At 43.0% G+C, this 23,395-nt stretch overlaps 1 protein-coding gene across 1 annotated transcript in view; it reads right to left on the reverse strand.

Moving 5' to 3' along the window:
* LOC126352796 (CLIP domain-containing serine protease HP8-like) overlaps positions 1–23,395 on the reverse strand; it is a 54,665-nt gene that overhangs the window by 2,106 nt on the left and 29,164 nt on the right. Inside the window, exons 3-6 of the mRNA XM_050002714.1 lie at positions 16,825–16,922; positions 12,991–13,093; positions 8,348–8,538; positions 3,968–4,069 (exon numbers count right to left, since the gene is read on the reverse strand). Of these exons, the coding sequence (XP_049858671.1) occupies positions 3,968–4,069; positions 8,348–8,538; positions 12,991–13,093; positions 16,825–16,922 (494 nt within the window). The remainder of the gene's footprint in view (positions 1–3,967; positions 4,070–8,347; positions 8,539–12,990; positions 13,094–16,824; positions 16,923–23,395) is intronic.

A 23,395-nucleotide genomic window follows, 5' to 3' on the forward strand; every position in this document is an offset into this window, starting at 1 on the left:
ATTTGTAACTGCTAGGTTACATCACTATCACACAGAAGTGTTCTGTGATCTCAGTTGAGTCCCTGGAGGGAAGACTGCGTTCTTTGTGCAACATGCTATTTGAAAATTTAGAGTGCCCTCATTTACAAACAACGTTAGCATGATTTTATAGCCACCAAATACATTTTGCATTAACACTGTGAAAACTGGGTAAGAGAAATTACGGTTTGTAAGAAAACATACCGACAGCCTTATTCTCTCGCACCATTTGCGAGCGGAATAAAAAAGAGAATGACTATTAATTGTGCAAGATATCCTCCACGACGTACGACGTAATGGCATGGGGAGTATGTATATAGCTAGATGTAGATATGTGGCACCAGATACGCTACTTTCAGTATGTAGATGCAGATATGGGATTACAAAGCAAAACTGGGAGTGGAATAAGGCTCTCTTGGTGAAGAGGATGCAGAATGTTATCTCTGATGCTGAGTCATCGACAGATGTAGTCGTTAAGTTGAAGTGTGCTCTAGGAAGTGTGTTGGAAGCCTTGCCCCTCTTTTTTTCTCTTAATGACGTGGCAGATAATATCAGTAGTAAAATAAGACGTTTAGCAGATGACCTAAAATGAAATATTGTTTGGAAAACTCAGCACAAGTTTCCAGGCATTTGCTCTGCTTAAGGCTTTCGCCACACAGTAAAAATCAGAGATTCTCTAGTGTTGTATTGGATAGTTTTGTAGAAACTGCACAGTATTTCTACCAGATGACACATGAATATGACGAAAAGCGGCATCACAGAAATATCGTGCAGTTCCAACAACATTACCTAACACAATGGCTGAGAATGTTTCAAGCACTCTAGCAAGTTTTCATAATATTTTAATGAGGTGCAAAGATTATTATCTTACTTTAAATGTACAGAAATGTACAATTGTGCAATAGGTGAAATGCAAAATGTTAATATCTCTTCAGAATAATATCAGCCAGTCACGGAAAGACAAGGTCAGACAATTACAGTATGCACAGAGGCTTGTAAGCAATTTCTGTCCTCCAAACATTAATGGATAGGTAAGAAACATTAATATACGGAACATTGGGAAATACTCGCCGTGACACACTTTGCAGTTGTTTGCAGAGTATAGATGTAAAGTACACATTAAATACATTATTTGGAATGTAGTTACAGATGGCAAAAAGAAATGTACATTACAGAAGTAAGACGTGAAATACCTATAAAGCTTTGAAATCTGGCTGTGGACAGGAATGGAAGAAATTAAACAAGTAGAGAGATTACGGAAGTTTTCGAAAGAAAAAGGAACCAAAAGACTCCTGTAGTAAATCAGAAAAAAAACAGATGTAGTAACAGATGTGGTATACTGATAATTTAAAGAGAGCAATATTCCGAGAAGAACTACACAAAACTGCAAGGAACTGAAATTTGTACGAGACTAAGTTCATATGAAATCAGTCTTTTTAGGAGATTTATGGATCATGATGATCCTTAGTAGTACCACAAAATTATGTCAGAAACTGGTTAGCATATTTATTTGTCTTGTCTCCTGAACTATCAAATGATTTTGTGTTCATTTAGATGTATGAAGAACACTTCTTATTATGAGCAGCGGTAACAACATAGCATAAAACATACAGTGGTAACATTTAGGAAGCAACCTTCAGCCACAAAGTGATTAGAAAATCCATGTATTGCTTATAGTTTTGTCAGAAACAGCTAAGGACAGACAAACTAGTTTCTGCAGTATAAATCATGCCTAGGAGTCGAAGTATGAAATGAAATGCTCGTACATAGCCAAACCACAGCGTTGTTCTTTCTGACTGAGTGTGCACGGAACCTAAAATGGTAGTTTTACGATCTCCTTAGATATTTCAGTGGCATTTTGTGTCTTAGAACAAGCGATTCCAGGTAATAATGTGTACATTGAAGCACTAATTTACTCAGAGAATCTACCCGTTACATGAAAAGTAGTGGTTCTATGTGACATCTACATGTTATGTTGCGTAACATACAAGCACTTAGCTTCGCCGCCGTTGCAACAATTACCTAAACGTAAGATAGACAGAACAAATACAAGTAACTAAACGTAGAGATAAATATAAAAATCTTGGTGCACGAATAGCCCTTCATAAGAAAACATGCATGTTATCATATGTGCTTCACTTCCTTTATGACATTGCTTTGTTATGAAAACATTTTTCTAGAGCTTTGGTTTTACTGTCCAAGTGCCTTCAGAGCTAGTGAAAACAATTAATTAAGCGACAATGTCTGCCAAACATTATAAAATGAAAATGTTGTATTAATGAAAGCTGAAAAAATATATTAAGTGAGTATGCTAATTGGTAAACGGCGTTCATGAGTCAACTGAGTGGATACCAGAACCTAAATGGCAGACAGACGTTTGATTCTCAGTACTGCCAAGGATTTTTTTCTGATAACAGGACTAGAACAGAGTGCACTCAGCCTTGTTAGCGCGACTGAAGAGTCACGTTAATGAGATGTAATGGTCCTGGCTCAGAAAATTACCACGTGAGACCCGTGTTAACGAAAAGAATTCCCTCAATAACGTTGAAGTAACGCCATAGATACGTAGATAACACTGCATTCTGGCAGCAACGCTTAAGTATATATTAAAATTTTGGAAGTTTGCGGTAAGTTCCTCGGTCCCTAGGCATACACACTACTTAATCTAACTTAAACCAATTCACGCTAAGGACAACACACACACCCATGCCTGAGGGAGGACTCCGAGCCCTCCGGCGGAGTCAGCCGCGCGAACCGTGGCTACCGCGGGCGGCAAGTACATATTAAATTTCATCATTTTACGCAGTAGATCTGTATGTCAGGTCATGAAATGGTTATACTGACACGTACAAAAATTGGTGAATGTGCGCAGATCTTGACAATTGAATATCAGGTCTCCTAATTGGCCTTACAGATTTCCACTACCTTATAACAGTCTAAGCACAAACTATTCACATCACATGAAGAGTAATTAAACAGCACCAAATGCAGAGAACAACAGACATATAGAATGTGAACAAACTGAATCTCTTACTTTAGGTTGTATCTTTCATGTTATGGAAGAGAGAAAAAATGCAACAGCAAGTGGAGAAATGGTCTTCACTGATTTTTACATAATTTAGTTTTAGTTCAGAATAAATCTCTAATTGTCAAGCGCTGAAAATGTCAGAGAATACAAATAATATTAAAGACAGATCAAATCTTCATGTGACTCATTTTACGCCGTATAAATTACTAATCAGATGTAATATTGCGTATAAGAAGACTTATCCTAACAGTAAAGAGCTGCCATGTAACCATGCCCTACTTTCAAAGAATATAAGAAACTTTTCGACAAAAGGCATGTTCTAGATCAAAGTTATTATATTAAATTATCTATGGAACATATACTTAATAAGAATTGTGACGGATTAGTTTTCATTAATTCACAACCCACAAGTCTATTAGCATCATAAACACAATGATTTTCATTAGATAAGAAAGCTCTTCAAGCTGACTGCACACTTGGAATTTTCAAACTAGGAGAGTGTCAGTTATTAACAAGAAGCTTTAAAAATACTACTATCATTGCACTTAAAATTCTCTTCATGAATTTAGAGAACTGAGCTTTACTCATCTGACTAGAAAAACGTACTCGTTGCCGTATCTCGACAACTGTAATTTGGCGATGTTTTATGAGGTCCGCTTTACTCTTAATTGTGGTATCCGTGGGAAAATGAGGAAAGGAAGATATTCAGCGAAGTTGACAATCGTTGTTGCTAATCTTGAAATCCACAATGGTACATGTTCTTTCGTTACTGTTTCAGTCAAGGAACAATACTTTATAGTTATGGTTATCTTAGCCACCCCAAAATAACAATGTCAAGGTTAAGAAGAATATGTTACACAATGACATTGTTTCATTATTGACAATACATTTTCCACAGCAGTTCACACACAGAGAGCTTACCATATTCGGTTGTACCCCACCCAGCCACAACAAGATTCTTCCCGATGAACGTCGCCTGTCTCATCTCAGGAGTAACCGGCAAGCAGATTGGTCTGATGAAAGCTGGAATTTACAGAAGCGGGACTCTTTTATAATATCTAATATAACAAAATTTGCAATAAATTGTTATCAAATATAGCAGCTATTGACATCATTAACGTATACGATAACTCTAAGTAATGTCAATACTGCTTAGTAAAAAAAATATGTCAGGTCAAATGTTAAAAACATAAAAAAATTTAATGAGTGCACACTCAGAGGAACAACTATAAGCAAAAACTTGTGCCACAAAAAATAACTGCCTGTATTTACATGTTATAAAATCAAAAAGTACTTAAGATCGAAATAAAAGCCATTGAGACCTAGTGAAGGACAGGCGTCCAGTTCACAGCTCCACACCCTAAATAAAGAAGAAAAAGGGTACACACAACACAACGGATACCGCCACAAAATAACCAAGCACTGGGACATCCTTCACGCAACTTGTCTTCAAGGGAAGTATAATTTGAATTCATCCACGGTTGGTGACTGAGATTTTCGTTTTCTCCGTGTCTGGGTGGCCATGCGGCTGGTTGGGAAGGAACAGCACTCATATGTGGACTGTGATAGTGAGATGTTTTATTATTGTAAATGAAGAAGAACTCTCTTCACAGTCTTTCACCCAAGCTGATTGATTTGGAATGGCAACAAACAATCCAGAGATTTTTATGGCGGGAAGGTATCTCAGTTCATACATTTATGGAAACATACATTCTACTACGTTAAAAGTCCACAGGTTGACGCTTTATTTACACACATCAAAAAAGTTTTGCATCATACCGGTTCCAGAACTCCTGAACATAGGCGTTGACTGTGGATACTGTATCATAGACTCAGTCACTTTGATTGTTCAGAGATGTCACTAGACCCGCCCGAAGATGTAAACAACCATGCAACAGTAGCGCCTATTAGACGTAGAGAGTCCGACAGCCCATCAATTCCAGTCATTCCACCAGGAAGAACGTACACAGCTCATGTTGTTGCTCAACCATGCCTAGACGGTCAATACCGCGGTTCGGTCACGTCTGCAGTGTTACTTTGTGCCAGAAAGGGCTCTCATCTCAACAAGGGAAGTGTAAATCCGTCTCAGAGTAAACCAAAGCGATGTTGTTAGGACACGGAGGAGATACTGAGAGACAGAAACTGTCATGACATGCCTCATTCAGGCCACCCAAGGGCTACTACTGCAGTGGAACGCTACCTACGGATTATGGTTCGAAGGAACCCTGACAGCAACGCCAGCATGCTGGAAAAATTGGAAATTTGCAGTAAGGACTATGGGACCTAACTGCTGAGGTCATCAGTCCCTAGGCTTAAGCACTACTTAATCTAACTTAAACTAACTTACGCTAAGGACAACACACACACCCATGCCCGAGCGAGGAGCAGCGCGCGAGCAGCGACAAGACGCCTAAGACCACACGGCTACCCCGCACGGCCCACTATGTTGAATAATGTTTTTCGTGCGGGCACAGGACGTCGTGTTACGACTCAAACTGTGCGCAATAGGCTGCATGATGCGCAACTCCACACCGGACGTCCATGGCGAGGTCCATCTTTGCAACCACGAGACCATGCAGCGCGGTACAGAAGGGCCCAATAACACGCCGGAAGGACTGCTCAGGATTGGTATCACATTCTATTCACCGATGAGTCTCCCATATACCTTCAACTAGACAATCGTCGGAGACGTGTTTGGAGGCAACCCAGTCAGGCTGAAAGTCTTAGACACACTGTCCAGTGAGTGCAGGAAGGTTGAGGTCCCCTGCTGTTTTTGGGGTGACATGATGTGGGGCCGACGTAAGCCACTGGTGGTCATGGAAGGCGCCGTAACGGCTGTACAATACGTGAATGCCATCCTCCGACAGACAGTGCAACCATATTGGCAGCATATTGGCGAGGCATTCGTTTTCATGCACAACAATCTGCGTCGCCATCCTGCACGTCTTATGAATGACTTACTTCAGGATAACGACATCGCTCGACTAGAGTGACCAGCATGTTCTCCAGACATGAATCCTTTGGAACATGCCTGGGAGAGATTGAAAAGGGCTGTTTATGGACGACGGACCCACGAACCACTCTGAGGGAGTACGCCGAATCGCCGTTGAGGAGTGGGACCATCTGGGCAACAGTGCCTCGATGAACTTGTGGATACTATGCCATGACGAATACAGGCATGCATCAATGCAAGGCGGCGTGCTACTGGATATTGGAAGTACCAGTGTGTACAGTAATGTGGACCACCACCTTTGAAGGTCTCGCTGTACGGTAATACAAGATGCAATGTATGCTTTTTATGAGCAATAAAAAGAGTGGAAATGATGTTTATGCTGATCTCTTTTTCAATTTTTTGTACAGGTTCCGAAACTCTAGGATCCGAGTTGATGCAAAACCTTTTTTTTTTTTATATGTGTACATTTCTTCCTCAATACATAGTGACACAGAAACAAAACGTTATTCATATCAACGCCATCTTCTTTTGCAGGCTGAGCGTTTGTTGAGCAATTTGACTTTCAGCCAGCACTTTTCATAATAATCGATCACAAATAATGTGATCAAATAATAAAGATTACTCGTTTTGGTCCCCATTGCGAGCAATACAGGGTTATTCTAAAGGATGGACCCATTTTCCAAACTTCGTATTTATTCAAGCACAAATCCAGAATGAACAAGCTTTGTACCAATGAAAAGAGGAAGTTTAAAAGTTTTCTCATAATGTTTGATACCAATTTAATAAACTTAATAACTTGTAATTAATTAGTTTTTATAATTCTTTAATAATTAGAAATGTGATAAATGTTATAAATGTTCAAAGTGGCCAGCATTGGCTGCATGGCAAACATCGACGCAGTAATGAAACTCTTCCCACACACGCATAAGTGCATGTGCTGTTACTGAGTGCACGGCAGCAACGATCCGGTTCCGCAAATCGTTCAGTTTGGTTGTTAGAGGTAGGATGTAAACAGCTTCCTTCACATAACCCCATAAGAAATGGTCGCAGGGTGTGAGATCAGGAGACCTCTGTGCCCAGAAAAGCAGAGCAGGTCCTCAAGTGCCCTGCGATCGATCCAGCGCTGAGGAAGGGAGTCATTCAAATGTCCTCATACCTCACGGTGGCAATGGCGCGGAGCTCCATCCTATTGGAAAATGAAGTTCTGGGAATATTCCACTACTTGAAGGAACAGCCATTGATCCAACATGTAAGGGTACATGATTCCAGTTACAGTTCTTTCCGCAAAGAAAAATGGTCCATAAACCTTTGTACGGGATATAGCGCAGAAAACGTTGATCTTCGGTGGGTCAATTTCATGTTCCAATGGGTAACGTGGATTTTCCAAACCCCATATGCAAACATTGTGTCTGTTGACTTTTCCATTAAGATGAAAGTCGCTTCATCGCTAACAATTACATGCTGTACAAACGCGTCATCCTCTATCTTTGTTTGCACAAAACCACAAAATGCGAGACGCTTCTCTTCGTCATTTTGGTTGAGAGCCTGCACAAGATGTAATCGGTAGGGCTTGTACAGTAAACGTCGCCTCATAACTTTTCATACAGTTCGCTGGTGTTCTCGAGTCGATCTATTGGTGGACTTACTGGAACTGCGCACAAAACTTCCTTGAATCCGTCGGACGTCATCATCTGAAACACGCGGTCGGCCAGTGCTTTTTTCTTTGCGCACCCTCCCAGTCTGTTTAAACTGCTTAAACCTACGGCTTTTGCTTTTGTGAGTCAGTAGTTGCATACCGAATTTGGAACGAAATATCCGCTGCACTGCATTTTGCAATTAATTTTTCGCAAACCGAAGAACGCAGAAACCCTTGTGCTCCACAGTCGCCATCTGACTCACAACTAACACTGAAACGGAACGACGGCCCTATTGGCGTGCGAACTCTACCGACCGCTTCTGAAACCATCACCGCCCACCCACCGCCACCCGCCCAAAGCTTTGAAACTTCCTCTTTTCATTGGTATAAAGCTTGTTCATTTTGTCTTTGTACTTGAATACATACGAATTTTAGAAAATGGGTCCATCATTTAGAATAACCCTGCACGTTATTTGAGATGTAAATTCACAATCCCTATTTATGGAGCAGCCTCAAGTTAATCAGGTATGATAGTTACTTCAGTGTGCATCTGTTTTTGCAGCAGGTACTGGCAATATGCATGGGACCGCTATTGTATTGGATATACTGTGCCATGCTGGTATGAAACATGGCACTGTACTCGTAAGTTGTGCTTGTCAGTGCAGCTACCGAGGTGTTGCGAGGAGGGGCAGTGGGGATGCAGGACACTCACAGTTGTCGGGTGCGTCGCGGTCGAGCCTGAGCAGCGCGATGTCGTTGGCGACGTTGGCGCTGGCCTGCGGCCTGTACTGCGGGTGCGGCGTCGCCTCCTCGATGCCGTAGTCCTCTGGCGGCGGCGCGCACATCTCGCCGTCGCAGTCCACGTCCGTGCGCTGGTCCCACTCGCCCAGCCGCACCCTCACCCTGACGGCAAAAGAACACGTTGGTCACCGCCATCGTTCAGATCAAAGCACTCAGTATAAAGCTCCTGACTTTTGCTACCTTTCTGCTGCATATCAAAATAGCTCGCTCTTACCGCTGGCGTCTGTATCTTTATTATTTCTTAAAACAAACTTTTCACCCTGCAGTGTTTTCTTTTTAGGGATCCATCCCTAATGGTTAGCACCCTGGACTCGGGAGAACGACGGTTCAATCCCGTCTCCGGCCATCCTGATTTAGGTTTTCCGTGATTTCCCTAAGTAGTTTCAGGCAAATTCCGGGATGGTTCCTTTGAAAGGGCACGGCCGATTTCCTTCCCCATCCTTCCCTCACCCGAGCTTGCGCTCCGTCTCTAATGACCTCGTTGTCGACGGGACGTTAAACACTAATCTCCTCCTCCTCCTCCATCCATCCCTAAGTCGGTAAAAGTGGAACCTTATCACATCACTTTGTTGTCCACGTGTCTGCCTGTTGTGTACATAGTTCCGCGTAGTCAGCCCACACACAACTTTCCCACTAGATCGGGCCCCGTTAAGCACAACAGCGCAGGCGCAGCGCTCGTCCGTCTCCGCACTACGAGATGGCGCTGCATTAGAGACGAACCAAATTCTGCTTCCGCCGATCCGCGTATTAATATGTAACGCAGCCATGAGATTGCTGCTAACGTAGAACCTTTTCTCCTCGCGGATCACACTCGAGCAGTGAGACCTGAACGTGCGAGGTATTGTAGCGAGTGTACAGACCTCCGATTAGTCAGTCTGTATTTGTCTGTACCAGTCTGCATTAATCTGTACCGGTCTATAGTCAAGTTTCAGTCTGCACCTAAGAAGATTATCATATTTCTGTACATAGCCATGAAGATAAATGTATAGACACTTTCTCACGTATCAGCGATATGTGAGAATAAGATTAACGTACCAAGACCAAAGGAACTTCCGATTGTCAATTGTAAATAGCCTCCAGAATCAAGTTAAGTAAGGTTTATGATTTTTATTATTTTAATAACTGTGTGAAAATTAATCAAGTTCTGAAACTTCCTGGCAGATTAAAACTGTGTGCCCGACCGAGACTCGAACTCGGGACCTTTGCCTTTCGCGGGCAAGTGCTCTACCATCTGAGCTACCGAAGCACGACTCACGCCCGGTACTCACAGCTTTACTTCTGCCAGTATCCGTCTCCTACCTTCCAAACTTTACAGAAGCTCTCCTGCGAAACTTGCAGAACTAGCACTCCTGAAAGAAAGGATATTGCGGAGACATGGCTTAGCCACAGCCTGGGGGATGTTTCCAGAATGAGACGGATACTGGCAGAAGTAAAGCTGTGAGTACCGGGCGTGAGTCGTGCTTCGGTAGCTCAGATGGTAGAGCACTTGCCCGCGAAAGGTAAAGGTCCCGAGTTCGAGTCTCGGTCGGGCACACAGTTTTAATCTGCCAGGAAGTTTCATATCAGCGCACACTCCACTGCAGAGTGAAAATCTCATTCTGGAAACATCCCCCAGGCTGTGGCTAAGCCATGTCTCCGCAATATCCTTTCTTTCAGGAGTGGTAGTTCTGCAAGTTTCGCAGGAGAGCTTCTGTAAAGTTTGGAAGGTAGGAGACGGATACTGGCAGAAGTAAAGCTGTGAGTACCGGGCGTCAGTCGTGCTTCGGTAGCTCAGATGGTAGAGCACTTGCCCGCGAAAGGCAAAGGTCCCGAGTTCGAGTCTCGGTCGGGCATTCAGTTTTAATCTGCCAGGAAGTTTCATATCAGCGCACACTCCGCTGCAGAGTGAAAATCTCATTCTGGAAACATCCCCCAGGCTGTGGCTAAGCCATGTCTCCGCAATATCCTTTCTTTCAGGAGTGCTAGTTCTGCAAGTTTCGCAGGAGAGCTTCTGTAAAGTTTGGAAGGTAGGAGACGGATACTGGCAGAAGTAAAGCTGTGAGTACCGGGCGTGAGTCGTGCTTCGGTAGCTCAGATGGTAGAGCACTTTCCCGCGAAAGGCAAAGGTCCCGAGTTCGAGTCTCGGTCGGGCACACAGTTTTAATCTGCCAGGAAGTTTCATATCAGCGCACACTCCGCTGCAGAGTGAAAATCTCATTCTGTAATCAAGTTCTGTTTAAAGTTGGTCACCGTCAATCTGCTACTTTAAGTGTGCAAGTGGTATTTCTATCCTCTGACCTCAAGGCAGAAGATAAACACGCCACAATAAGACCACGAGACATATTGCTGACCTTCGCCTACTTCGTTAGAGCGACAAGTCAAATAATCTGATGGTGTGTGTACGGAAGGTCTTACAGTACGCACACCACACTGCCCTTCTGTAAATACACATTATCCTCAGGAACGGTTACAGGAATAAAACTGAAATTTACATCTAGTATTAATGTCTACAGTTCTTTGGTGGTGTAAAAAATTTAAACTTCTACGTCAATACAATGAAAAGAAAAGGACATATGTGTCACATATGACACTCGCAAACTCACTTTTCAGAACATATAAAGGAACTGTTGGCATAGAGAAGTAAGTTTGCATGGAACCATCAGAGCACAAGTCCTACTTGTAATTGAACAATTTTTTTTATACATACTGTTCTGCTTAAGTTACACATGAGAATTTGATCTGCTGACATGGCAATTTTTATAAAACCTCTGATTTATTTAGCAATGTCACGTAATAACTCCGAATACTTCGGTAATAGATACATAGATACTCAAAGCTATATGGCTACACTGGTCTCCATTCTCTATAATATTTGTTCATACAGTTCTAAGACAGAAATATGTACTACAACATTTCTTTACAAATAGGCACAATTTTCATGCTACTAGTAATACATGCATAAATTGTTGCAACACGAATATTGCAGCTTTCATTATAATATTTCTCGTGTAACACAGGCATTTGTTAACTTTCAGGGTCATTTACACGTTTACACGTTGATATATTAGTGGCATCTCTGAATAAAACCTTTGATAATATTTAATCATTTCTCTACAGCAATAAACATATAATTCATCAAACTCTTGTGTTCTCGGGAAGTTGTTTCAAGAGTGTATCGATAGCTGCCTCTAGCACTGGTGGTGCACAGAGTTGCTTTCTATCACGATTTCTTGATGTATGACAGTCTCAAATTTCAGATTTATGTATATTCAAGTTAAATGTAGACGACGCAAGACGCTCTTATCGAACCAGTTCAATAGATCATAAATAGTAATAAATAAGGTTACAATTTATTATTATCAAATTTTAGTATACTTGTTCTGTAAGTAGGTTTTTCTACCCATGCTTTTTGGACTATAACATGAAACTTTCCATTGCACGATGCCAAGGGTATGAAACAACACACAATAGCTGTAGAATGGTTTGCGCACTATCAGCAGTCAGGAACCCTGGGCTGCCACGAGACTGGCATCTGACTGTCGACTGAAACAACTGTAGGCCTCATACTGGCGGGCTTACTTATCGAGTGGCCAGAGCAGTCCAGACAGAATGTGGTGGAGGGTCCACCAGCAAATGGCAACAGCTCGGATTTGAAGATGGTCATCTCACAGAAGATGAGCAGCTTTTTACAGGTCCCTGGTGTTACGAATATTTAGTAAGCCTAACCCACAAATTTATCAACACGATGTTTTATGAATTCAGTAAGTACAACCAGGTTACGAACAAGTATATCTTACCATCAAACGGCATTTCAAGCACTTTCAGTTGACCAGCCATTTCTGATATCCCAGTATCATAGTCTCGACTACCATACGCACGTACTGGTGTTGAGCAGCGTGTGGGAAAAATCAAAAATAATTTGCTACTACTGACAGATTTTTGCGTTTATGACTTTACTCTCTTCAGCTACGTGTGATAGACTATGTAGCTTCCAAATTTATGTGAAGGGGCTTTCTTCTCTTACGTTGGGGGAATTATGGCGGCTCCCTGGTCCTAAATTCACTTGTTGGTGACCCTGAATCTGACTGATTAATGCTTATTGTTGGATTCATATTTATGTGAAGGGGTTTCCTTCGCTTATGTGGGGGAATTATGACGGCTCCATGTCCCTAAATTCACTTGTTGGTGACTCTGAATCTGGTTGAATAATGCTTATTGTTGGATTTGTGTTTGTCATTTAGAAAACAGAGCAATGATAAATTGCCAAGTATTTCACCTGGATTCCTCTCCATTGTGTTGCCCTCATGTCCAGTCCTTCCACTAGAAGAACACACAGGACTTCAAGCAGTCAGATCATCCTTATGGTGCTCAGCAGCCTTAAGCTGACCTTCCACACAATGGATAGTTACTCATAGTCTGCCTACGTCATCGCATCTAATAGAACAGATCCTACAAGTCGTCCAAGGTCGCTCTCTCTCTCTCTCTCTCTCTCTCTCTCTCTCTCTCTCTCTCTCCCTCTCCCTCTTCCGATCACAAGACGCTGCTAGCAGCGACAATGGAGAGAGGTGTACTCACAGCCTGTAGGAGCCGAGCTTCCTGCCGTTGACGCAGTGCGAGGCGGTCAGCACGTAGCGGCTGGTGATCAGCGAGCCACCACATAGGAACGCCACCGGTCCGCCTGCAAAAGAGAAGCCTCACAGTACTACACCAGCAAAACACCTAGAAAATATTTCACTACAACATTTAAATCTACTTTTTCAGTCTCATGTAAAACCAGACGTTGGCTCCTTGCCTTATTTTACCGAAGACCGACACTGCTGGTATTAATGTCTTCATCACGTACGTAAGAAACAACAATCAGAGGAGTTCCGAAAAACGTTTTCCCCTTTAGTGGGATAATTACTAGTAAAGCCCATAGTGGGCAAGAGAGCAGTCATTCTCTCAATCAAATGTTACAGGGAAAACAGCTAAAATGGCGGGAGCATATGACAGCGACAATGTAGCACCTTCTGAACAAAGGATGTCGTAGACCAGTGACACTGACTAAATTCATAAAACATTTGTAGAAGCTGGCAATAAATGTTTAGAGATACATATAATATATACATATAATAACACAGGATAGAGTAGCATGGAGAGCTGCATCAAACCAGTCTCAAGACTGAAGACCACAACAACAACAACATAATTATTATTACGAGTAATGGTCATTCGGAATCTAGGATAAGTGTGAACGTTACGACAAACAGCCGTGCCTAACACAGTAAAATCAGCTATCGCTGGTGGACATGGAAGGCGCCATGCTGTCCTCCAACAGATAGTGCGACCATATTGGCAGCATATTGGCGAGGCTTTCGTCTTGTCGGACGACGGTTCACGCCGCCATCCTGCGTATATTGTGAATGACTTCCTTCAGGATAACGACATCGCCAGCATGTTCTCCAGACATGAACTCTATTGAAGATGGCTGGGACAGACTGAAAAAAAGAGCGGCTTATGGACGACATGACCCACCAACGACTCTGAGGGATCCACGCAGAATCGCTGCCGAGGAGTGGGACAATCTGGACCAACAGTGCCTCGATGAACTTGAGGACAGTACGCCACGACAAATACATTCACTAATCAATGCAAGATGACTTGCTGCTGGGAATTAGATGTACCACTGTGTGCAGCAATTTGAACCATCACAACTGAAGGTTTCGCTGTGCGATGGTACAACATGGAATGTGTGGTTTTCATGAGCAATAATAAGAGCGGAAATGATCTTTATATTGATCTCTATTTCAATTTTCTGTACAGCTTCTAGAACTCTCGGAACCAACGTGATGCAAAACTTTTCATCCATCCGCCAATGCCTCCCATCCAGCCTCCCAAAAAATAGTTCTAATGGCTCTGAGCACTGTGGGACTCAACTACTGACGTCATTAGTCCCATAGGAGTTAGACCTATTTAAACCCAACTAACCTAAGGACATCACACACATCAATTCCCGAGGCAGGATTCGAACCTGCGACCGTAGCGGTCGCGCGGTTCCAGACTGTAGCGCCTAGAAACGCTTGGCAACGCCGGCCGGCTCCAGCCGCCCCTCCGCCCATCATTCCCCATCTGCTCGCAAATGTTAGGACGAGTGAGAGCATCTCCACAGAAGATGTCATTCCGCCGTCAAGGCTCGTACATGTACTTATTTAGGTGTATGGTCTCCGTACTTTCCAACACATCAGGAATATTCGCTATTTCCGAATACATTTCGTTAAATCTGTATTTGTCAATATGGATTAGTGGCTGTTGGGACCTGAAACAGGAGATCTTAGTCACCAACGCAACGGAATTCATGATCACGAACTCAAACTCAACTACCCGTTTGGATCAATTTTGATAATATTTTGGTTTATGTTACACAGGGTGGTCCATTGATCGTGACTGGGCCACAGCCTGGAAGATGTTTCTAGAATGAGATTTTCACTCTGCAGCGGAGTGTGCGCTGATATGAAACTTCCTGGCAGATTAAAACTGTGTGCAGGACCGAGCCATGTCTCCACAATATCCTTTGTTCCAAGAGTGCTAGTTCTGCAAGGTTCGCAGGAGAGCTTCTGTAAAGTTTGGAAGGTAGGAGACGAGGTACTGGCAGAAGTAAAGCTGTGAGAACGGGGCGTGAGTCGTGCTTGGGTAGCTCAGTCGATAGAGCACTTGCCCGCGAAAGGCAAAGGTCCCGAATTCGAGTCTCGATCCGGCACACAGTTTTAATCTGCCAGGAAGTTTCTTTCAGCACCTGATTGAACGTATGCCTGCGAGAGTGGAACATGTCATCAAGGCTAAGGGTGAGCCAACACCATTTTGAAGTGCAGCATTACCGATGTAAGGTGCTACGAACTGGTAAGTCATTTTCAGCCAGGTGTCTAGATACTTTTGATCACATAGTGTATACGGAAGACCAGTATTATTTTTTTCTAACTTTTTCAACCAACGATATTGAGTACAACTAAAAAATACTTCTCCTGTATAATTTTGTAGACGTCTTTTGTTGAGTTTTGTTAAAACGATCCTCAGTTTCGGGTGTATACACTATTTCAAATAAACTGTCAGAGCAAATAACTGCCAACTGCTTATAGATTCCTTGTGCTATGCGCAAGTTCAAAGTAAGAGAGCAATGGAGCTCTCATTGCTTCCTTTTCAAGATAAGATAGAATGGTAACTAAAGCTTCCGAACACCTCCTCCGTCATCTTTGCAGATACCGGCTATTTTGAATGATGTTATTGTATTGAGTGTGTAACCTTTGACCGAATACGTCGCGGTAACCTCATTCACAAGTTAAAGAAGTTCATATCTGCTACGAGTATTGATTAGCTTCTGATGAGAACGTAGGAAGCCATCAAAAGCCTCCATTATTATTTAAAATTCATCAGAGAATTTTAACAAAATATGTCACAGGCATAAACAACGTCTCCAGAACATGAGAAAACGTTCACCTTCGTAATTGTAAGTAGAAAAGAAATAGTAACTGGCAGCAATAAGGAATAGAGGGTACGGCCCTTAAATCCGGACAAATTAAACTTTTTCTTAAAAGCAAATTTATCAAAACAAAGTGGGAATTAAAATGAAAATCATTTTACGTTAAGTAGTGGTATCTTTTAAGAGTAACATTACTTGATGTAACCCCCTTCAGCCGCAATGGCCACCTGCAATCGTGTCCTGAAGCAATCGCAAGAAAATAGCGCTGTCCATATTCACAAATGCTGCTTCGATAGCGGTGCGTAAAGATGCATCTTATTTGGTAATTCTTTCGACTACGCTCAAACATAGTAGTCGAGGAGATAGAAATCTGGGCTATTCGGGGGCCAGAACTCCTTTAACCAGAAGATGTCAACGTCAACTGAGAGCCAGTTTTGGACTAAATGGTTCGTATGAGCGGGCGCGCACCGTTCTGTTGAAAGACATGTTGTCTCCCCGAGGCCACAGTTATCATCCAAGGTTTCACGACATTCGTCAAAACTTGCATATAAACTTCTTTTGTGGCAGTTTGTCCCCTTTGAAAGAAATGTGGTGGCATGATATCACCCTCACTGGACACAACATCTAGGATGTGAATCCCAAACTTATCCGAAGCATTGTATTTGGCCACAATGTTGTAAACAGTTGATCTTGGATATCCGAAGAATCGAGATATTACAGGAGGCGAACGCCCAGCGCGAAGGCTTTCGATAATCGCAGCTCTTCGGTTGTACTCCGGACTTGCCCGCAACATCTCGACCATTTGGAGCTTCTGACTGTTTGCTATGGCTTTCAAGAACGCCAATGGCGATCTCCGGCGGAACTGTGATATGACGGAAAATTCAGATTGAAATTTGTCCGGATTCGAGCACCGCACCCTGTATATGAGGCGAATAATGGTGGGGTGTGGAACTCACCGTTCGAGTAGCCGAGCAGCGCCATCCAGGGGTACTGGTTGACGGCAGTGACGTTGCCGCGGGTGATGCGGTCTGAGTCGTCCTGTCCGCACGTGTCCCTGCAACACACAAGGGCGCCGTCCAAGGAACGGAAATGGGCTTTCCCGTCAGAGGCAAGTAACGGGGCCTCTAGTGCCACACACAGTCTTCCATTTTTGAATTTCACAGTCACGTTGCGTACCTTCACGAATTTAGAAACTAACAGGTAAGTACAAATGACATTGGACAGATTCTGAAATATCTTTCAAAACTTTTAAAATAAAGAGGAACTAAACTAATAGAAATTTTTGTGTAAGTCTGCAGGCTTTCGTAGTCGCTGATATTTAAGTTAGAATCTACTGGGTTGTTACGCCGCGTCTTATTTCTGTGAGGGATCGACGTTTCGACGCCTCTGCTGGGATGTTCTTCAGGACCTTTTGGTGTCCACGAAGGCCGAGTACTCACTACCTGTAGAATATTTTACGTATGAGGGCCGGCCCGGTAGCTGAGTGGTGCCGGCACGGTAGCTCAGCGTGTTCGATCAGAGGATTAGCTGCAATCTGTGATTAAAAAAAACTGAGTTAATCGATCAAAAACGAACTTAAACAGGTGTCTTACCCCGTCCGCCCCGAGCAGATTCAACGAACAAAAGCGAACAGAATCAGATTTTTAAAAAAAGTGCTCAGCGCGACAGAATGTCAGTCCTAAGGACTCTACGCTCAGGGACTGGGTGATGTGTTGTCCTAATCATCACTATTTCATCCCCATCGACGCGCAAGTCGCCAGAGTGGCGTCAAATCGAAAGTCTTGCACCCGGCGACTGTTTTACCCGACGGGAGCCCAAGTCACACTTCTTTTTTAACCTATGAGGATGTTCCATCTTCAGTGGACACCACAGCATCCTATAGAAATTCCCAGCAGAGGGGTCGAAATATCGATAATTCGAAGAAATATGGCGCGACCTAACCTTTACAAGATTTTAACTTCAAGAACTTTCTTATCTGTCGAATGAATCACCTGTGTCACTAATGTTTACCTGATCCATGATTCATGGTAGACAGTCGCAGGATGCCTGTTTAACAACTTCCATGGGCCACAATAATTTTATTTTCAATATTCGATACAGTTATTGACCGAAATTAAAAATTTGGAAGTCTCTCATAATCTACTCATTAACAGGTATAATCTTACGTTACTGGTTAGAAGACACTTAGCACTGTGTACATCTGCCCCATGAAACAGAGACACTGTCGACGTCGGGTGGCTTGCATACGTCAACGATACATATAGCCGAACCATGGGCGCAATCACAACGGGAGAAGTATCTGTGGAGAGGTCAAACAAACATGTGATTGTAAACTTTGCAGCATGTGGAGGGACAACAGTGTGGATGATTAACTGGCCTAGCCTTCCAACATCCAACCTGGCCTTTCTGTACTGGTACTGCGAACAGCTCAAAGCAGCAGAAAACAACAGCCGTTACTTTCGTGAGGACATGCAACTCCATTGAATGGTTAAATGTTAGCATCTCATAGGTAAAATACTCCAGAAGTAAAATAGTTTTCCATTCGGACCTGCAGGTGATACGCTATGCATTCGAGTGTGGAATGTTAGATAACTTAATCTGGTAGCTAAGCTAGAGATTTCATACACGGAAATGGATAGATTGGGGTTGGATATAGTTCGACGTTAGTGGTGGCAGGATGGACATAACTACAGTTGTAAAATCAAATAGGGGTAATACAGGAGCAGATCAAACACTGACTGAGACAAGCTACAACGAACAGCGTAGTGAACGCATTATTGCAGCCAAGATAGACACGAAGCCCACATCTAGCACAGAAGCGCAAGTTTATATGCCAGCTAGCTCCGCAGGTGACGAAGAGTTCAGGAAATGTATGATGAGATAAAAGTAATTATTCAAACAGTTAGGTGCACTAAAATCTAAGTGTGATCGGGGACCAGAATTCGATAGCATGGAAAAGAAGAGAAGGAAAAATAGTAAGTGACTATGGACTGGAGGAAAGGAACGAAAGAGGAAGCCTCCTGATAGAATTTTGCACAGAGCATAATTTAATCATCCCTAAGAATCATGAAACGAGGTTATATAGCTAGAAAAAACCTAGAGACTTCAGAAGCATTCAGATTGATTATACACTCCTGGAAATTGAAATAAGAACACCGTGAATTCATTGTCCCAGGAAGGGGAAACTTTATTGAGACATTCCTGGGGTCAGGTACATCACATGATCACACTGACAGAACCACAGGCACATAGACACAGGCAACAGAGCATGCACAATGTCGGCACTAGTACAGTGTATATCCACCTCTCGCAGCAATGCAGGCTGCTATTCTCCCATGGAGACGATCGTAGAGATGCTGGATGTAGTCCTGTGGAATGGATTGCCATGCCATTTCCACCTGGCGCCTCAGTTGGACCAGCGTTCGTGCTGGACGTGCAGACCGCGTGAGACGACGCTTCATCCAGTCCCAAACATGCTCAATGGAGGAAAGATCCGGAGATCTTGCTGGCCAGGGTAGTTGACTTACACCTTCTAGAGCACGTTCGGTGGCACAGGATACATGCGGACGTGCATTGTCCTGTTGGAACAGCAAGTTCCCTTGCCGGTCTAGGAATGGTAGAACGATGGGTTCGATGACGGTTTGGATGTACCGTGCACTATTCAGTGTCCCCTCGACGATCACCAGAGGTGTACGGCCAGTGTAGGAGATCGCTCCCCACACCATGATGCCGGGTGTTGGCCCTGTGTGCCTCAGTCGTATGCAGTCCTGATTGTGACGCTCACCTGCACGGCGCCAAACACGCATACGACCATCATTGGCACCAAGGCAGAAGCGACTCTCATCGCTGAAGACGACACGTCTCCATTCGTCCCTCCATTCACGCCTGTCGCGACACCACTGGAGGCGGGCTGCACGATGTTGGGGCGTGAGCGGAAGACGGCCTAACGGTGTGCGGGACCGTAGCCCAGCTTCATGGAGATGGTTGCGAATGGTCCTCGCCGATACCCCAGGAGCAACAGTGTCCCTAATTTGCTGGGAAGTGGCGGTGCGGTCCCCTACGGCACTGCGTAGGATCCTACGGTCTTGGCGTGCATCCGTGCGTCGCTGCGGTCCGGTCCCAGGTCGACGGGCACGTGCACCTTCCGCCGACCACTGGCGACAACATCGATGTACTGTGGAGACCTCACGCCCCACGTGTTGAGCAATTTGGCGGTACGTCCACCTGGCCTCCCGCATGCCCACTATACGCCCTCGCTCAAAGTCCGTCAACTGCACATACGGTTCACGTCCACGCTGTCTCGGCATGCTACCAGTGTTAAAGACTGCGATGGAGCTCCGTATGCCACGGCAAACTGGCTGACACTGACGGCGGCGGTGCACAAATGCTGCGCAGCTAGCGCCATTCGACGGTCAACACCGCGGTTCCTGGTGTGTCCGCTGTGCCGTGCGTGTGATCATTGCTTGTACAGCCCTCTCGCAGTGTCTGGAGCAAGTATGGTGGGTCTGACACACCGGTGTCAATGTGTTCTTTTTTCCATTTCCAGGAGTGTAGAATAATAAGGCAGAGATTTTGGAACCAGATTTTGAACCGTATTACATTTCCGGGGGCAAATGTGAACTCTGACCGCAATTTATTGGTTATGAACTGTAGATTAAAACTGAAGAAATTGGGAAAAGACAGGAAATTAAGGGGATACCTATATATATTGAAAGAACTAGAGACTGTTGAGATGGGGAGCATTAGGAAATGGTAGACTAGAACAGTGGAAAGTAATACAGTAGATGACGAATTAGTAGCTTTAATACATGAAATAGTGCAGGCAGCAGAGGATCAAATAGGTAAAAAGTCTATGCCTAGTAGAAATCCTTGGGTATCGCAGGAGATATTGAATTTAACCGATCAAAAGAGAAAATATGAAAATTCAGCAAATGAATATCAACAGGTGGGATGGAAAACGAGTTCTAAGCACAAAAGAGAAAGCTGAAAGGTGGAAGGAATATATAGAGGATCTATACAAGAAAAATGAACTTGAAGGCAATATTATTTAAATTGAAGAAAACGTAAATGAAGATGAGGTGGGAGATGTGATACTGGGAGGAGAATCTGACAGACCACTGAAAGACCTAAGTCGAAACAAGGCCCTTAGGGTAGACGACATTCCGTCATAACAACTGAGACAGGAGACAGCCAGCCTTAACTTAACTATTCCATTTGCTGTACAAGATTTGAGACAGAGTAGAAATACCTTCAGACTTCAGTAACAATGTAATGACTCTAATTACAAAGAAAGGAAGTGCTAAGTCAGTGGTTATTACCGAACAATCCATTTAATAAATCATATTTGCCAAATACTGTCATTAATTATTTACAGAAAAATGGACATGTGATTGAAGCCGACGTCGGTGAAGATGAGTTTGAGTTCCGGATCAATGATGAAAGAGGTGAAGCAATACCGTCCCTACGACGTATCTTTGAAGACAATTTAAGGAAATGTAAACCTACGTTTATCCATTTGTAGATTTGCAGAAAGCTTTTGAGATTGTTGATTGGAAAACTCTCTTTAGTTTTCTGAAGCTAACAGGGATAAAACACGAAGGGCAAAGGTTATTTACAGCTCGTAAAGAAAGCAGACAGCAGTTTTAAGTCGGAGGGCAAGAAAGAGAAGCAGTAGTTGAGAAGGGAGTGAGACTGGGTTGTAGCGTATCCCCAGGTGTTATCAGTCTGTACATTGAGAAAGCTGGGAATAGGAAATTTGAGAAGGGTATTAAAGTTCAGTGAGCAGAAATTAAAACGTTTTCGGTTTGCCGATGACGCTGTAATTTGGTTAGGAACAGCAGTTGAACGGAATGGATAATGTCTTGAAAGGAAGATATACGATGAAAATTAATAAAAGCAAAACAAGGGTCTAATTTTATCAGCCGACACTGAAGGACTTAAATTATGAAATGTAACACTAAAAATAGCAGATGGATTTTGCTATTCGGATATCAAAATAACTAATGATGTTCAAAATAGAGAGTAGCCTGTATGAAATGTACAATGGCAATTGTAAGAAAAGCGTTTCTGAAGCAGAGTAATTTGCCTTTATCGAATATGAATTTAAGTGTTAGGAAGTCTGTGCTGAAGGCATTTGCCTTGAGTGCAACCTTGTACGGAAATGAAACATGGATGACAGGAACATAAGAAGAGAACAGATGCTTTTTAAATGTCGTGCTAAGGAAGAATGCTGGAGACTGGATGGATAAACCACGTAAGTAAAGAAGAGGTATTGAGTGAAACTGAGGATAAAAGGAATTTGTGACTTAATTTGACTGAAATGTGGGATCGGCTGACAGGACACATTCTGAGACAACAAGGAATCACAAATTTAGTATTGTGTTGGTGGGTACAACTTCTAGGGGAAGAGTAAGAAACGAGTACAGTGAGAGGATTTAGGTTGCAGTGGTTCGCGAGTTACCAGTAGTTGTAGAAATGAGAGAGAAGAAAGACTAATTGAGTTTTGAAATAAATTTCAGTGACTAATAGCGAATACTCTGTTCAAGAATCTCAAGAGGAAGAGGTACACTTGGAAAAGTACCGGAGATACGGGAAGGTTCCACTTAGATAACGTCATTGTCAGGCAGATGTTGGATTCTAAGGTGTACCCAGGAGCAGAAATGGACTCCACAATTTAGTAGTGATGAAGATTAGACTGAAGTTTAAGAGACTAGTCAAGAAGAAACAATGCACAAAGACGTAGAATACGAAAGTAGTAAGGAACGAAGAGACACACTTGAAGTTCTCTGAGCTCACAGATACTGCGATAACGAATAGCTCAGTAGACCGTTCCATTGATGAGCCATGGGCATCTCTAAAAATGACTAGCACTGAATTTGGTACAAGGAAGGAAACTGCGAACAAACGTTGGGTAACAGAGGAAATGTATCAACTGATCGACGAAAGAAACAAGAACAAAAATGTTCTGGGAAATTCAAGAATACAGAAATACAAGTCACTTACGAATGAAGTAAATAGGAAATGTTGGGAAACAAAGGCAAAATGGCTGCATGAAAATGGTGAAGATGTCTAAAAATAAATGATTGGAGGAAGAACAAACTTAGCAAACAGGAAAGTCAAAGCAATCCTCTGTGAAAGCAGAGCTGTTACATTAAGAATACAATGGAAAATCTGTTAAATGAAGAGGAGATAGTGGATAGGTGGAAAGAGGACACTGAAAGTCTCTAATAGTCAGAGGACTTGTCTAATGACGTAATAGGAGAAGAAACTAGAGTAGACAGTGAATTTAAAGCGGATCTAGTATTAGAATCAGAGTTTAGAAGTGTTTTGAATGACTTAAGATCAAATATGGCAGTGGGACAGATAACATTTCATCGGAATTCTAAAATCACTGGAGGAAGCAGCAACAAAACCACAAATCACGGTGGTCCCCATTTTTATTACATATTCGTGTAGTACTTAAAGAAATATGAATGTTATAGTTGGACCACGTTTTTCCTTTGTGATAGATGGCAACGTATTAGTCAC

The sequence above is a fragment of the Schistocerca gregaria genome, chromosome 1 (genome assembly GCF_023897955.1).
Source record: "Schistocerca gregaria isolate iqSchGreg1 chromosome 1, iqSchGreg1.2, whole genome shotgun sequence".
In the NCBI taxonomy this organism is placed as follows: Eukaryota; Metazoa; Arthropoda; class Insecta; order Orthoptera; family Acrididae; genus Schistocerca; species Schistocerca gregaria.